Source organism: Triplophysa rosa, linkage group LG11 (assembly GCF_024868665.1).
Source record: "Triplophysa rosa linkage group LG11, Trosa_1v2, whole genome shotgun sequence".
Classification (NCBI taxonomy): domain Eukaryota; kingdom Metazoa; phylum Chordata; class Actinopteri; order Cypriniformes; family Nemacheilidae; genus Triplophysa; species Triplophysa rosa.
Genome location: NC_079900.1, coordinates 12,174,467 through 12,191,434, shown reverse-complemented (window position 1 = coordinate 12,191,434; position 16,968 = coordinate 12,174,467). Strand labels below are relative to the sequence as shown.

General features: G+C 38.1%; 1 protein-coding gene across 1 annotated transcript; it reads left to right on the top strand.

Moving 5' to 3' along the window:
- Nucleotides 1–119: 119 nt before the first annotated feature.
- Nucleotides 120–10,898, top strand: ccdc47 (coiled-coil domain containing 47). Its single transcript, XM_057347070.1, has 13 exons — nucleotides 120–223; nucleotides 2,477–2,769; nucleotides 2,849–2,941; nucleotides 3,019–3,193; nucleotides 3,271–3,392; nucleotides 3,474–3,539; nucleotides 3,742–3,843; nucleotides 3,928–4,038; nucleotides 6,844–6,929; nucleotides 7,007–7,065; nucleotides 7,612–7,721; nucleotides 9,228–9,395; nucleotides 9,474–10,898. Exons 2-13 carry the CDS (start codon nucleotides 2,485–2,487, stop codon nucleotides 9,552–9,554), a joined length of 1,458 nt encoding a protein of 485 aa, XP_057203053.1. The 5' UTR covers nucleotides 120–223; nucleotides 2,477–2,484; the 3' UTR covers nucleotides 9,555–10,898.
- The last annotated feature ends 6,070 nt before the right edge of the window (nucleotides 10,899–16,968 follow it).

The window sequence follows — 16,968 nt, the reverse complement described above, 5'->3', positions numbered from 1 at the left end:
TAGCTCTAGATATTCATTAATACCGTAAAAAGTTCAGGAATAGCACACGGCTTATTAATAATGGGTTTATCATTTATCAGAGCCCCGTTCTTTTCTTGTCCTTGTTGTCAAGGCTTCGCAAAGCATTGTGGGTAGATTCAATCAGATGACCCTCGATTCCAGTGAGTGCTGCAGCGTCTCTCTGCTAACTATTAGCTGCTGAAGGAATCACTAGTATTTAAAGGTAATTTATGTGATTTATAGCGTTATTGATGTTTTTCCACATTAAACATGTGAGATGAAATGATCAACGCCGACACAGCGCAGCAGAATTGTTGTGTTTGTATTTTAAGGTAAATCGTGTAGGGGCCGATGTTAGCATGCTAATATGCTAACATTCATACTATTAATATGAATGTAACGTTAGCAAGAGTTATGGGGGATGGGGTGGTTGGCAGAATAGCTTTTCCCCCTCGTCAAATTTAAGTTTTACTTATTTTCTGACATGATACACGTGGTGAATATGTCAGAGCTGTTGACCAGTTGTTATTCGATGGTATAAATGTTAGTTTAGCGAAGGATTGGCGCTGGGGTGAAGAACAGCCGCTCTGCCAAGCGTTTCACTAGTTTTTGCCAAGTTTAGAGGTTAAAGTCGGTTAAAATGTAATAACAGTCATAACTCCCCTGAATCTACGTTTTTCTCTTTCGAGTACTTGCTCTAAAACCAGCCCATGACAGGTGAAGCATGACAGCCGCTTATAGCTCTGTGACAAGGTGCATGTAACTGGTCGTCTTGGCAAAAGCCATAACTGTGGGACATATGTTCTGATTTACGCTCTGTTTTGTCATTAGTATCCTATGGTGTTGGAAATATCCGTAAGGATTCTTGGGAAGTTGTTTATTATTTGTATGGACATCCGTTTCATCTGTTTGAACCAACTTTACTATTTGCTTTGAGACCGTCATAGTTGTCAATTGAGTTATATCTATAATATCTACTGAAGTTTTTAGTGTCAATAGTTGTATATTACTGGTGAATAAATGAGATCATTTTCATGTTTAGGTGTACTGTTCATTTTATGTATACACAACCAATCAGACTACGCCATGTGATTTAATGAAGTCTTAGCCAATTAAAAACTCATTTCAGTGAACGTCTGAGGCTGAGGCTTTCACAATAAATCTCTCAAAAGATTAACAGCCCTCCCCCTTCCCACTCCACTAACAGTAGTACACTATAAATCTATGTCGGTTTCAGCCATATTTTATTGTTCGAACGAAAAACTTTTGTATTTGATAACATAAAACATTATAATTGAAACCATGTTTGCTGTAGCATCCTATTTTTACAGTTTATCCTAAAGAAATATTTAAGGATAAAGCGCATGTTGCCCTCACTTGTTTGCAGTATAAACAATAGTTTATAAACTGCTCTTAACATATTGAAAGGACTATTGGCTTCTTGTAAGGTGAAGTGTTTATGTATATACAGGGATGCGCATAAGTGGTGCGCAGGTGCGCATGCGCGACCAAAATAAAAAATGCGCTCTGTAAATAAGTTTAGAACGCTCATTTGCGTACTGACATGGTTGAAACCTTTTGATGCACAATCACTGTTTTAGACCGACTAAATGTAATACTGGATAAGATTTCCGTTTGTACTGAATGCTGCTAAAACTACTGATATCTCGTTTGTTCCAGGTGTTAAACGGGACCTGGGTGTAAATGATGAAAAACGGAGTATTGGTAGCTCCGCCTTTGTTGGTTCTGCTTTCGTTACTAGAGAAGCACGCGGGCGGCACGCGCAGCCTCTGTGAATGTCTGGAACTGCGCTGCACGTCTACCAAAACACCGCTTCACTTAAACTTTCTAAAAGCACAAGCTGTTTAAACTTGAAACTTGCACGCAGCTTGTGTTTCTCTATGCTACACTCGATCCTAGCTCCGCACCGCAAGTCTCCATGTGCGTTCGCAAGTGCACTTCCCAACAACCTGCCAAAAACCAAAAAGGTTGTCGTTTTAGGTTTCAAAATTGGTGTTGAAAATTAATATTTACTTTTGTAAAAAGAAAAACAAGAAGAAATGCATTACCATTGTATTTTAAGTGTACTTTAAAGTAATATAAATATAGTATTATCCCACTTTATTATTTTGTTAATTGTTCATTAAAAAGTAACTACTTTTTTAATTGTATTTTTAATAGGAAATATAATTTGTCACACTATGTGCAATGTGAGCACCAAACCGTATCTCCAGGTGCTCTCTTGAGAACCAGATAGAAAAACTTATGTGCACCCCTGTGTATATACACCCTTCAATGAACGGAGGTCATCAGGCTATTGTCACACATTTACTGTGTTGTTTGTTTGTTCTTGTTTATTGTTGACTAACATTCTTGTTTGTTTCCCAGCACATGCGACTATATATAACTGCAGTTGACAAAGTTTGTCTAACTAAAACACAAGTGTTCAGTTTGGTTGTTTTTCTGTTTAATGCAGGTTGAACCATGAGGCACCTGCTCTTTCTCCTCCCAGCGCTACTTGTGCTCCTGGCGTTGCCGGACACTAGGGGGCGCTACAACGACGACTTTGATGATGGTGAGGACATCGCAGAGTTTGATGACAATGATTTTGCTGAATTTGAGGATGTCAGTGAGGACCCGGCAGTAGATGTAGAGAAAGAACCGCCCCCACGAGCAGCCCCCTCATCCACACCTGTAGAGGACGATGAAGACGAAGCCACGGTGGAGAACGAGGATGGCCAAGATGAGTTTGAGGATGCGGATGGGCAGGTGAATATTTGATGTTTATTCATTTGTAAAACTAAAAAAACATTGTTGATTGTCTATCAAATGAAACTTGTTGTTATAGGATCAAGACATGTACAGCAAGTATGACAATGAGGAGTTTGAGGGCTATGAGAAGTCCAACCCATCTTTCAAAGACACACTAATATACAGAGAGGTAAAAAGAGCCAAAATTTGATACAATTTTATGCATGGTGACCTGTTCTGAGCTGACCACATATGTGTCTTCCACAGGTCCCAGCGCACCTGCAAAACAGCTGGGAGAGTTACTACATGGAGATCTTAATGGTCACTGGTCTCCTCGCCTACATTATGAACTACATAATCGGAAAAAACAAGAACAGCAGGCTCGCCCAGGCCTGGTTTAATTCCCACAGAGAACTTCTCGAGAGCAACTTTGCCCTAGTGGGTAAGCAGACCTCCTTGCGTGGTCTAGTATCTGTCTTGTAGTCCTGTTTTCTGATTCTCTGATGTCTTTATTTTCAGGGGATGATGGCACCAGTAAGGAGGCCACCAGTACAGGGAAGTTAAATCAGGAGAATGAGCACATCTATAACTTGTGGTGCTCAGGGCGTGTGTGCTGTGAAGGGATGCTGATTCAGCTTAAGGTAACATGCGTGTGAGAATGTAAGAGAGACTGTGTTGGGTAGTTTATCTGGGGATTTACAATGTTACATTTTGTTCTGCAGTTTCTGAAAAGACAGGACCTGCTGAATGTGCTGGCGAGAATGATGAGACCAGCCTGTGATCAAGTGGTAAGGACTCACGCTGTATTTCAACTGGTGCTAACAACTCATGGGTTCGATTCCCAGAGACTGTATGGGCTGGTAAAATGCATACATCAAATGCACTCTAAGCCATTTTGGATAAAAGTGCACATTAGAATTTGTCTTTAAACCATGACACCTTCTCAGTCTCTGAAATGACCTCACTTCTTTTTCCCCTCATTCTCCACAGCAAGTTAAAGTAACTCTGAATGATGAGGACATGGACACTTTCGTGTTTGCTGTGGGGAGTCGGAAGGCCATGGCACGAATGCAGAAAGAGATGCAGGACCTGGTGAGTCATTCAATTCTTCTCTGGCACAGCTGTGTGCGTGTGTATTTGTGTACTGACCTGCTTTCTTTTTCTGTCTGTTTACAGAGTGAGTTTTGTGGAGATAAGCCCAAGTCGGGGTCAAAATATGGCCTCTCCGACTCTCTGTCCATCTTGTCAGAGATGGGAGAGGTCACGGATGGAGTGATGGACAGCAAGGTAAGTGCTGAACATCACAACTGAGGCATAGAACAAACAGGAGCTGCGTCAGAATTCACTCACTCATTCACTATTCTCTATATAGCCATTGAGAATGCTAAATAGTCCACTAAATAGGGAAGAAGTGAGTGAAAATGAGTGAACGATTTTTGACACTGACGTATATAGCCTGCGTTGGACAGTCACGGACATTAGTCATAACGCTTATCTTAAGTTTTGTAAAATGGTCAAGTTAATTTTCACCTTATTTGTCACGTTTATTGTAGGCTATTTGTTTACAATGAAGAGAACAAAACATATGTTTGTCACGTTTCTATAATATTATGTTTATTTATTACATGTAATTAATTCATTTATTTAATACTTTTAAAATAAAGCACTACTGGCAATACCAATCAATTAATCTGTTTATTTTTTAAAAGAAGAAAATAACTGTTAACAGGAAAAAACAAGTGTATAATCATACATTTGTGGCATTAATAGTCACTCTCCTCCAGCTGATTCTAATCAGGCAGTTGATTCACGTTGTATCATGGGAAATAGTGAGTGAGTGAGTGTACATCGGATGTGGGTAATGCATTGTGGGTAAAAAGAATGAACGAATGTGGGAAATTAAGTAGTTCATTCAGGTTTCGGACACCACTACAAAATGACGGACACCTGAAATAGTGCACTGTATAGGAGATAGGGAGCGGTTTCAAACACAGCCAGGTTAATTTCATACTGGAAATATGAAATGGGCTATATGCATGCGTGATTTCCGCGTTTCACAGTAAGAACCTTATGCAGTTTCCGGTTGGGGAGACTTAAAGCAGAGAGAAATGGAAAAATGAGAAAATAGTTCATTTTGACCGATGCTGTACATTGGGGCACACAGCAATGGTATATGAAGTGCTGTTCTGTCGTATTTGAAAGTGTACTTTCATAAGTTAACTAGGGCTGGGCGATATTGACCAAAATTCATATCTCTGTATTTTTTTTGATGAAAGGCGATATCTGATATGTATATCGATATGTTCTACAAAGTGGAATAAATGTTTACTAGCAAGTCAAAGCCTCATGTGAGATGTCACAATCACCTATATTAAAATGGCTTGTGAAAAGAAATTCAATGACAGGGTTTTTTTCCCTATTTGAAAACATACACAGGGTTTTTCCTGGCTCAAAATGAGGCGGAGGTTGTGCCATCCTGATCTTGTACACACACAAGCAAGGCCTACCGTATCTTTAAGTGGCTTAACCAAAGTGACTTTGAGTTTGACATATTAAAAGTTCTAACAAAATTAGATAAAAATTACAATTATTAAGTTATATAAAACATTACTTTTATTCAACCAAACAGAAATGTTTTTTTAATCAAATAAAGCATTTTTATCATTTTCAACTAACTTCTCAGCCCACAATAGCCAACTGAATTAACCAGTCTTTAAAAATAAGCAAAGCTCATTCACATCTTTCATTCTCTGTGGTTCACTTTAAATGATTCAAGGATCTCTTATATTCGCTAGTGACTGAAAAGTTCAATAGTTCAAAGTTCATTCGTGTGCGAGTCGTTCTAAACGCAATGTGCGTTCATACTGGCGAACTCGCTGTGTACAGTATACGCTGATTCAACGATCCAACTGCACAGCTAAAGACACTACAATGATGTACGTCACGTTAATTTAAGAAATTTAAAGAAATGAAACGTACTTGGATGCAAAACAAACAGCCGTGAAACACAGGCTGGCTCTTGTTCTGCATCTCTTTTTAGCTCCTCAGTGTGCTGATAACGAAACAGCGCCTCCACTGTGGCGTAATGTCGCAACTGCAGTTACAAATGACAGTGATAAATGCACGCAGCATTTCTTGTGAAGACTCACAACATAATTTAATCCAGCTGCACACCACTTGTTTAAAACATGTAAATTGCGGGGTCCGTCAAGTTCGCGCGCAGAGCGAGAGTGCTCTGCTCACACTGCGCATGGGTACTGCGCATGTGAGACACCACAGAGCCGCTTCAAGTTGAATATACCCCATATCGATATTAACGATATTGTCTAATCCCGCATTGAGTTGAAAAAATGTATCGATATATCTTATAAATCGATATATTGCCCAGCCCTAAAGTTAACATTTCGTTATAACATTCAAATACGGTAGAACGCCACTTCTATATACCACTGCTGTGTGCCGCAATGTACAGCATCTGCTAAATTAAACTATTTTCTCATTTTTCCGTTTCTCTCTGCTTTAAGTCTCCCCAATCGGAAACTGCCGTGGGTTCTTACTGTGAAACGCGGAAGTCCCGCATGCATAGAGCCCATTAGCACTTAACTATGTACAAATTTCATCCCTTATAAAGGGATACTAAACACAAAAAGGAAAATTCTTTCATTACTCACTTTCGAGTTGTTCCAAATCTGTATAAATTTCTTTGTTCTGATGAACACAGAGAAAGATATTTGGAAGAATGCTTATAACCAAACAGTTCTTGCCCCCCATTGACTACCATAGTAGGAAAAATTATTGTGTCATTTCTTTGTTCTGTTGAACACAAAAGAAGACATTTTGAAGAATGTAGGACAGCAAACAGTTTTGGGGCACTTTTGACTGTCATTGTATTTTTTCCTACTATGGTAGTCAATGGGGGGCACAATCTGTTTGGTTATAAGCATTCTTCCAAATATCTTTCTCTGTGTTCATCAGAACAAAGAAATTTATACAGATTTGGAACAACTCGAAGGCGAGTAAATGATGACGGGAATTTTTAGGTGAAGTATCCCTTTAATGTCGTGCACCAGTGTAATATCTTTTTTTTTTCAGATGGTAAATTACCTCACCAGCCATGCTGACAAGATCGAGTCCATCCATTTTTCAGACCAATTTTCTGGTCCAAAAGTTATGCAAGAGTAAGGATGTTAGAATAAATTGTGAATAGAAATACTTCAATGTCAAACACACTTATACAATTAATTAATTATTTTAGGGAGGGTCAGCCCTTAAAGCTGCCTGAGACCAAGAAAACACTGCTGTTTACATTTAACGGTAAGACAAGTTAAAAATACATGACATTGTAAATTTGTGACAATGTAAGAAGTAGGGATGTAACGATTCACCGTGAGCCGGTTGAAAATCGGTTATAATGAGCGACGATTCAAATCGGTTGAGGCTTGAACTGAATCGCAATACATTTTTTGAACAGCAGGGGCCGCTATTTTCACTGCAAACGTAAACGTGGATGCTGATATTTCTTAAATGCAAAAAAATCCAAGAAATGCACAGACAGTATTAGTTTGTTTATATTAAAGAGACTTTTTCTATTATTAATTTGTTATAAAATTGCAGTTTAGTTTTGTTATTTGAAATAAAACATTATTTTATCATACAAAGAAACGTGAAGCATTTAAGAAATAATGCAAGGGACGTTGTTCATTTCTAATTTGTTTCAACTCATTTTTTCAAAATAAATCGTGAGTAAATCGTGAATAAATCGCATCGTGAGATCAGAATCGTGAATCGCATCGCGAGCTGAGTGAATCGTTACATCCCTAGTAAGAAGTCAATTTGCTTATTACTGACTATTCTCTTTAGTGCCTGGGATGGGTAATACATCTCCCAAAGATATGGACAGTCTGTTTCCTCTGATGAACATGGTGATCTACAGCATTGACAAAGTCAAGAAGCTTCGTCTCAATAGAGAGGTGAGTGCACATGTACAGGAAGTGATGTTGAATTAAAGGAGTAGTTCACCTTCAAAATGAACATTCTGTCATCATTTACTCACCCTCTTGTCATTTCAAACATGTATGACTTTCTTTCTTTTGCAAAACACAAAAGAAGATATTTTGAAAAATGTTGGTAACCGAACAGCACAGGCCCCCATTCAGTTCTACTGTATCAAGACAATGTGGGGCTGTTAAAAACATTATGTAAATGATGACAGAATTTTCATTTTGAAGGTGAACTACTCCTTTAATAACAGGGTTAATGTGTAATTCAACTCAACTTTATTTATATAGCGCTTTTTACAATATTCATTGTTACAAAGCAGCTGTACATGAGACATATTGACTATAAGCAAAACAATTCAAGTTATACCTGTAAAAACAAGAAAAAGGTGAAAACACAGAAGACAGACATACCCACATACAAAACACTCCACACACACAATATGCACACGTACTAACACACATAGACACACACACGGATGCACAGACACGCACGCACGCACAGTGAAAGCACACATTTAATATAAAGGAGAGAGAAACACAGGTCAAACATTATTAACATATATTAAACAGACTATACATTCCTATATGCAATATTAATTAAGTAAAACTTTAAAATTCTAATTCTAAAGCAGCCCCCCCGGCCAGGCAAATAGTGCAAAACAGTATGCAAACGGTGGCGAGGAACCCAAAACTCTAATCGAGAAAATAAACCTCAGGAGAACCCAGGCCCATCCAGGGGATTCCAGTTCCCCTCTGGCAAAAGCTGCTGCCTCTGCACAAGCTCGACAGTGCTTGCACAACAAGGCTAAATACAAATAAATAAACTTACTAGTAAGGTAAATTATAGTTTTAAGATTATCATTAATAATCTAATAGCATTTGAAATTTTGAGGTGAAGACGTGTCAAGTTGCCGCGGCCTTCTTTATCCAGCTCTATCATCTCAGCTCTTGTCAGGTCGCTGCTTCCCATTCTCCGCTCTACCATCAGGTCTGGGCATGAACTGCATCCTGCTCACTGTGGTAACCTTGGAACAATGAGACAAGACTGGCTGAGAGTAGAGTACTGTTCTGCACTCTTTGATGTAACAAGTACATCAGTTGTGTTTTTGGTTCCGGTTGATCAGTGCAGGGAAGACTATTCCAAAGTTTAGGCGCTAGATAGGAAAAGGATCTACCACCTGCACTTGATTTTGAAATTCTAGGAATTACCAACTGACAGGACGCCTGAGAGCGTAATGCACGTGAAGGACTGTAATACAAGAGGAGCTCACTCAAGTTCTGAGGAGCTAAACCATGTAGGGCATGATCATGATGGTTGATCATGATTGTTGACCAATCAATTACTAAACAAGTTTGTGAATGTGTCTTATGTAAGCAACTCCAGACATGTCCAATAAGGATCATGTGAACCAGCTGATTTTGTACATTTCCACCATTTCGCACATTTCTAAGGTGTAACTGTACCTGTGTGTTTAGGGCAAGCTGAAAGCAGATCGGAACCGCGCTCGTGTAGAGGAGAACTTCCTGAAGCAGACTCACGCTCAACGTCAGGAGGCTGCTCAGACGCGCCGGGAAGAGAAGAAGAGAGCGGAGAAAGAGAGGATCATGAATGAGGAAGATCCTGAGAGACAGCGCCGCCTAGAGGTGTGTGCAGATTGAGATATTGTGACTTTTTACTTGGATGTATTTTAAGCTTAAAGCATGCTTGTTGTGCTGCCCTAGGAAGCCTCCCAACGTCGCGATCAGAAGAAGATTGAGAAGAAGCAGATGAAAATGAAGCAGATCAAAGTGAAAGCCATGTGAAAAGAGACACTCGCACACACTAGTCATTAGAGAGAATGTACCATTTCTTCCGTAGCTCTTGCTTTCACCTGCCAACGTACACTCTCATACAAAGTCTTAAATGAATGTGCATGCCATTCTGTTGGCTGCTACTTTATCCACAGAAATGCTCTGTCCAATCAGAAGGCAGCTGGTTAAGGAGTAAATCTGATCTTTAAAAGACAACTCGATTGGAGGTTTGTTTAAAAAATGCATTTTACAGCATGGGTGTTTGCTTAATAATTGCATGGCAGACTTTAAGTGCATAAATCTTGAGCATGTTGGCAAAGTATTATGTTGCTTCCCTGCAGTTTTTGCCATAATTTGGTCTTCATCAATCGGTCCAGTCAGTTGTCTTTAAAGTTCAGTATAAACCCTCCTTAAGAGAATGTCAAGAGGACCTGTGTTTTCATCTGATTCGAATCAGAGGTTTATTTACATTTCAGCTATTCTTCTTTTAAAGATGAAATCAGGGAGTATTTTTAAAAGGAATTGGGTGGATTAGAAACCGTTTTGTAATATAGTGCTTCCTTATACTTTTTTCTAACAATTCATAATTGCAGCTGTTTTATAGACCAGCAATAGACACTATGTTATTGTCTTTTCTCTATTTTTGTCTCTCTTTTTTTTATGAGCACAGACCCACAAAAAATGTCACTGTCAGGGCAGCACAAACTCCTCCTTTATATCTATTTAATACAAGTGAATTTTTAATTTATCTTTAAGTTAAAGGTTGATCAGACCTGATCCATGAGCTTATATTATGTTAATGTAACCCTTTTTTTCTGTAACATTTGTTCGTGAGATGGATTAAAACTGAATAAAATTGAAAATGTTAATAATTGCTTTAGTTTTCCTCTCTTGACTCATTTAGGTGGAATGCACGAAGATGTTTGTTATTTGAGTCAAGGAGAACGAAATCCTTCAATGTTTCTTTTGGGAAGCACTGTAATATTAACAGATATTTAGCACAGACGTATGCAATATTTACATTACAATACACTACACCCATATAAATGATAAAAAGTAGATTTATGAGGGGAGGAGGGTTGTACTGTACATGACAATACTGTGAGTAACTATTGAAAGTAGGCACTTTTGACTACCATTGTATTTTTCTCTACTATGGAAGTCAATGGTGGCCACGAACTGTTTGGTTACAAACGTTCTGTGTTCATCGGAACATACAAAAAATGTACACAGATTTAGAACATCTCTAGGGTGAGTAAATGAACATATAATTTTTATTTTTGGGTGAACTATCCCTCCAGAAGCATGTATAAAAGATGAATGTTATCAGGTCTGTTCAGTGTATAAATCGTATTCTAAAAAATCTATACATGCATCTAAATGCTCTTTTTTTTTTTTATCTTACAGCAACATGATAAACGCATTTAAATTCCAAATTTTCACCAAACAGTACAACATTTTAATGTTATGTTTTACTGCATGTATAATAACAAGAAACTTATTGATTTGTTCCCACTATCAGTTATAAGCCTGCTAATAATCTTTAAGTAAGCAGAGGATTACTAAAGCATAATTGAAACAATCTGTATTCTTTAAACGGTAAATATAATACAAGATTAACAGAGTCCAGTAATATTTCGAAATACAACTAAACAATGTGTAGCTATTGCTTTCAGTTTCCCCATGTTATAAAAAAATATCAGGGGTGCTACAAACTCAGAAACCTGGACTACCATCAAAAGAGGTAAAACATGACACTGCAAACTTTCCCGTTCTATCTTTACCGCTGTGTAAATTGATAAACAGCAATGAGGAATGTAGTAAAATATTAGTATGATCATGCTGTTCAGAATAAACCGGACGGCACTCTGTTTGGTTTTATCTGGTTTTGCGTTCTGGCTGTTTTTTCCAGGCCGAGCAGTGCGTAAAACTATCAGTGCAAATAAGCAGCAAAATACAGTAATAGGCAATAGGACATAAAAAGAAGTCATGGTTAACGGATGATGCATACTAATATCCAAGATGACTGTTACTATCCCCAGGGTGAAGGAATAAACCCAAATAAATGTACAACATGTGCGCGCCATCGTTTGCTTTGTGGAAGTCTTCAGGCCCACATACATTATAGGATGCACAACAGCCATGTACAAGTCTATGGACATGGCAGCAAAGAAGAAGGAGCCTCCTATAAGACTGGTGCCGTGTAATGCCATGATGTATTCCTGTCTGATTCCTGTCACACCTCCTAGATTCCGTACGATGATAAGCAGAACTCCAATGTAATAGAAGAAATGCATGCAGCATAGATGGAAAAAAAAGATCATGCTCAAGGAAAATGGAGATGAATTTCCTGGATTTGAAGGTGTTGCACATTGTCCCAGAAATTCCACAATCACATAGATGAGTATTGGAAGGTTAACAACAACCATTAAAATGTCAAAAACAGTCATGACTGGATTGTAAAATGCTGTGCAAAGCTGGTTCTGGGATGAAAGATTTGACAAATTCCCATTTACACCCAAAATTGTGTAAGTGGAAGAAGTGTTTGTTTTCAACATCTCCATTCTTTCACCGTCAGAGTCTGGAAGTGTGATCCATGAAGGTGGATTTTATAGAGGGATTTGTCCGTGATGTATGTCTCTGTCATCAATAAAATGTCACAGATTTGCATTAGGTAGATCAAAGCACCATTTGCAAAACCAACAAATTTACAATTTGCTGCTTCACAAAATACACCTGTTTCGCTCAAAACACTTTGATCTAAAGAGACAACCGGAGACCGGCATGATGAATTCTTTTGGTTAATGCTGGTGCACAAGAATATCAATAATGTTCACCAGCATAAACGTATAACAGAACATAACAGATGAGGGCATAAATAAAGCATACCAAATGAATTCAGCCCATTTGTATAAAGATACACATAGTACACACATTGTGTTAGCCTTAGTTAGCACCTGGGTTGGGTAGTAACGAAATACAAGCCGTTACGTAATAAATACTGTAACTCATTACAGTTACGTAAAAACACATTTTGTAAAAAGGGAAATGCTATCAGGATGACAATGGTTTAATTTAAAACGAAGTAAATCAGTAATTTCGAATAATAACACTCATTTCCCTTACGAAAATTTTAGCATGATAATGCACGGCCCCATGTTGCAAGGATCTGTACACAATTCATGGAAGCTGAAAACATCCCAGTTCTTGCATGGCCAGCATACTCACCGGACATGTCACCCATTGAGCATGTTTGGGATGCTCTGGATCGGCGTATAAGACAGCGTGTTCCAGTTCCTGCCAATATCCAGCAACTTTGCACAGCCATTGAAGAGGAGTGGACCAACATTCCACAGGCCACAATCAACAACCTGATCAACTCTATGCGAAGGAGGTGTGTTGCATTGCATGAGACAAATGGTGGTCACACCAGATACTGACTGGTTTCCGGACTCCTCCCAATACAGTAAAACTGCACATTTTAGAGTGGCCTTTTATTGTGGCCAGCCTAAGGCACACCTGTGCAATAATCATGCTGTCTAATCAGCATCTTGATATGCCACACCTGTGAGGTGGATGGATTATCTCGGCAAAGGAGAAGTGCTCACTAACACAGATTTAGACAGATTTGTGAACAATATTTGAGAGAAATAGGCCTTTTGTGTACATAGAAAAAGTCTTAGATCTTTGAGTTCAGCTCATGAAAAATGGGGGCAAAAACAAAAGTGTTGCGTTTATAATTTTGTTCAGTGTATATCAGATTATACTAGTTTTATAATTTGGTGCTTAGATTAGGTTACTGAATACTTTTTTCTGAAGTCATTTGTAACTGTAACGGAGGACATTTTAAAAGTAACCCTCCCAAGTCTGGTTAGCACAGTCTTTTGGATGTGTAGAAAATAGGGTGATGTTTCAGGACTACAGAACGTAATGCTAATGCTAGGGAAAGAGACATGACTAGAATCAATCAGTGGTTATGTTGATGCATGGGCCTACCCCTGACACTACGAGTGGCAATGAGAAGTCTACATATGAGGTTTGGCCATGTAGTTAAACTGATTTCCTGTTCACTGTAGATGCAAATTGCGGGGGAATTTACATGAGGGGTCATAGAGGTTATTGATTTAATGAATGTGTTTAGGTCATGGGAATGTGAGAGATACATTATGTTTTTAATATTCGGACAAGTTGACTTAAAATAAATCCTTTTTCTTTTGCATAAATCCAGGTCTGACATCCAACATATGAAAATATAATGGTTTCATTTGATTATTGTCTGGGCATAATTATCTACCAGAAAATATGACTTTTGAAAGGATGTGCACTGCCATTTTAAACAAATATGTTGGTCACAAATCAATGCAACATTTAAGAGTTACTGATGTTCATAGCCTTATGTGCAAATACTGGTCTGTAAGTGACCACAACATCGCCCCATATTGTCAAAGTGGCACGTACAACATGGAGATTAAATCGCATTTCTCATTCTCCTTAATGTTGAAAATAATACGTCCACTTTTCTATCTTATGAGCCTTATATTAGATTTCCCATAACTTTCAGGTCGATCACATATCATAATATCTGAAAAAATGTCTCCCTATTCGCAACGGATTAGTATTATCTGGGGACCTCTTGTGATTTAGAAATGACCTCCCCACATCTGTATTTTGGGTTGACTGTTATGGGATTATCCCATAGACTGTTAGGCATACTGTGTGTGTGGTACCTAAATTTGTGATTGCACAATTTGTGCTACTAACTCTGTATAAATAAAGCTGTGTTTGTCTGTGTGTAGCAGTCTGCAAAACATACAAACATAACATACTGGCTTTTTACTGTAAATGTACAGAAAGTATTCATAAATAGATAATCGTGTGATCATGTATAACACATAATGCAATAATACACATAATTTTATACACAAACCAATAGAGAAAACCAATTTTGGTATAATCTCACTCTTAGCCCCACAGCGCCCTACTGACAGTTCTTAGAATAAATGTCCTCCTTAAACCAGATGCTCATCAGTTTTATTTGATTGAGAATGACAACAATTATAACATTTATGAAAAGGGGGGAAATAATTTAATGACAACGGTTTGATTACAATCCTTTAGACAGCTAACTGACTTTACAGTTTGTAGTGTAAAATTATACATCAGTATAACTTGAATATTGTATAACATGATACAGAACTGATACTTAAACCTTTTTTCCATTTCTTTTCCTCTGGTATATGTTTTGGTGGAGGTGCTTTGTAAAAGTTTGCATCAAAAAACGGAACTGAAAATGAACATTTAAACAGCATGAGCAAAATAACAACATTACTGCTGGCCATGTACATGTATATTCCAATTTATAGAGTACTCTAACCTAGAATTTGTGACAATGTGAGACAATGTGAATGTGAGTGTCTTTAAGGATCCTTACAGTTCCCATAAAGTACTGAAATCTTACTAACTGTCAAATCTTGAAGCAAGCATATTTTAGTAAATTAAGAGAGGTTAAGCGCTTTATAAGTATGATATGAATAGTAGCAAAGTGAATCACAACAGTAAGAAGCTGGATTTCTGAAAAATGGCACATTAAAAGGGCAGCTCCTGAGTATGGTCTAGGATAATTTGGAGTTGTAAATCTTACCATTCAATGCAATTCCGAAAAACAGTTAACCAATGTTTAGCTACTGCTTTCAGGTTTCTTGTATTATACATAAAGAACAGGGATCCTGCAAAATCGAAAGTCTGCATTACTATAAAAAAAGGTCAAACGTGACATGGCAAACGTTCCCATTCAATCTTCTTCACTGCGGTGTAAATTAATAAACAGCTGTAAGGAAGAGCGTGAAATGCTAATGTAATCATGGCTATCTGAATAAACCGGATAGCACTCAGTTTGGTTTTATCTGGTTTTGAGTCCTGGCTGTCTTTTCCAGGCCCAAGTATACAGCACAAGTATACAGCAAAAGACACTAGGTAATGGGACATAAAAAGAGGTCATGAGTAACGGATGATGCATACTAATATCAAAGATGACTGTTACTATCCCCAGGGTGATGAAATACACCCAAATAAATGCACAACATGTGCATGCCATCGTTTGCTTTGTGGAAGTCTTCAGGCCAATATACATTACAGTATGAACCACAGCCATGTACAAGTCTATTGACATGAGAGCAAAGATAACTGAGCCTCCGATCCGACCGCTGCTGTGAAATGCTGTGAGGTATTCCGGTCTGATTCCTGTTACGCCTCCGAGATTCCGAACGATGATAAGCAGAACTCCAATGTAATAGAAGAAATGCATGCAGCACATATGGAGAAAAAAGACGTCGCTCACGGATAATGGAGATGAATTTCCTGGATTTGAAGATGGCCTGCATTGTTTCACAAGACGTTCCACAATCACATAGTTGGGAGATTAAAAACAACCAATAAAATGTCAAAAACAGCCATGGCTGGATTGTAAAAACCAGTGCAAAGCTGGTTCTGGGATGAAAGGTTTGACAAATTCCCATTTACACTCAGAAGAGTGGTAGTGGAAGAAGTGTTTGTTGTCCACATCTCCATTCTTTCACCTTCCGAATCTGCAGATATGATCCATGAAGGTGGAGTTCAGGAGAAGGATTTTTATAGTGAGCCATTTGCCCATGATGTAATTCTCTGTCATCCACAAAATGTCACAGATTTGCATAAGATCCAAGGACCATTTGAGAAACCAACTAATTGACTAAACTTTACATATGACACAAATGCACAAGAAGAATTCTCAAATAAGATAATGCTAGCAAACCAGAATATCTGTAATGTTCACCAGCATGGACATATTACAGTAAACAATAAAGCTTATAAGCTGCAACGGAAGATATAAAACAGTATCACAATGTCTTATGTTAACAGAGTTTTCCCTTTTACGTTACAGTTCATTCATGTGCAGAAAATAATGGCCATGGAGTTGACTTCTTTCCTATAGCCTACATGAGACATAAGGTTATGAGAATGTGATTACACCAAAACGAATTTATATTGTGTTGATTATTTATTATTCTGACACATTGACTTTTAAAATAAATCCATTTTCTTTTTTTCATAAATCCAGCTTCATGACATCCAACATATGAAAATATATATGGTTTCATTTGATTATTGTCTAGGCATTTTGACAAGGATGTCAAACTACACTCCTACACCCCATCAAGAACCCTGCGTTCAACAAACCAGCGGCGTCTTGTATTGCCTTCTCATAAGGGCAGTAAACCGCTTTCCCGCTCATTCTCCTTCACAACTCCTTCCTGATGGAACATTCTTCCTAATTCAGTCCGGTCAACCACATCTCTCACAACATTCAAAAAACTGTTTAAAACCCATCTCTTCTGTGAATACTTGACAGCAAGATGAAAAAAAGACTAACCCTTTCTCTTTCTCTCAA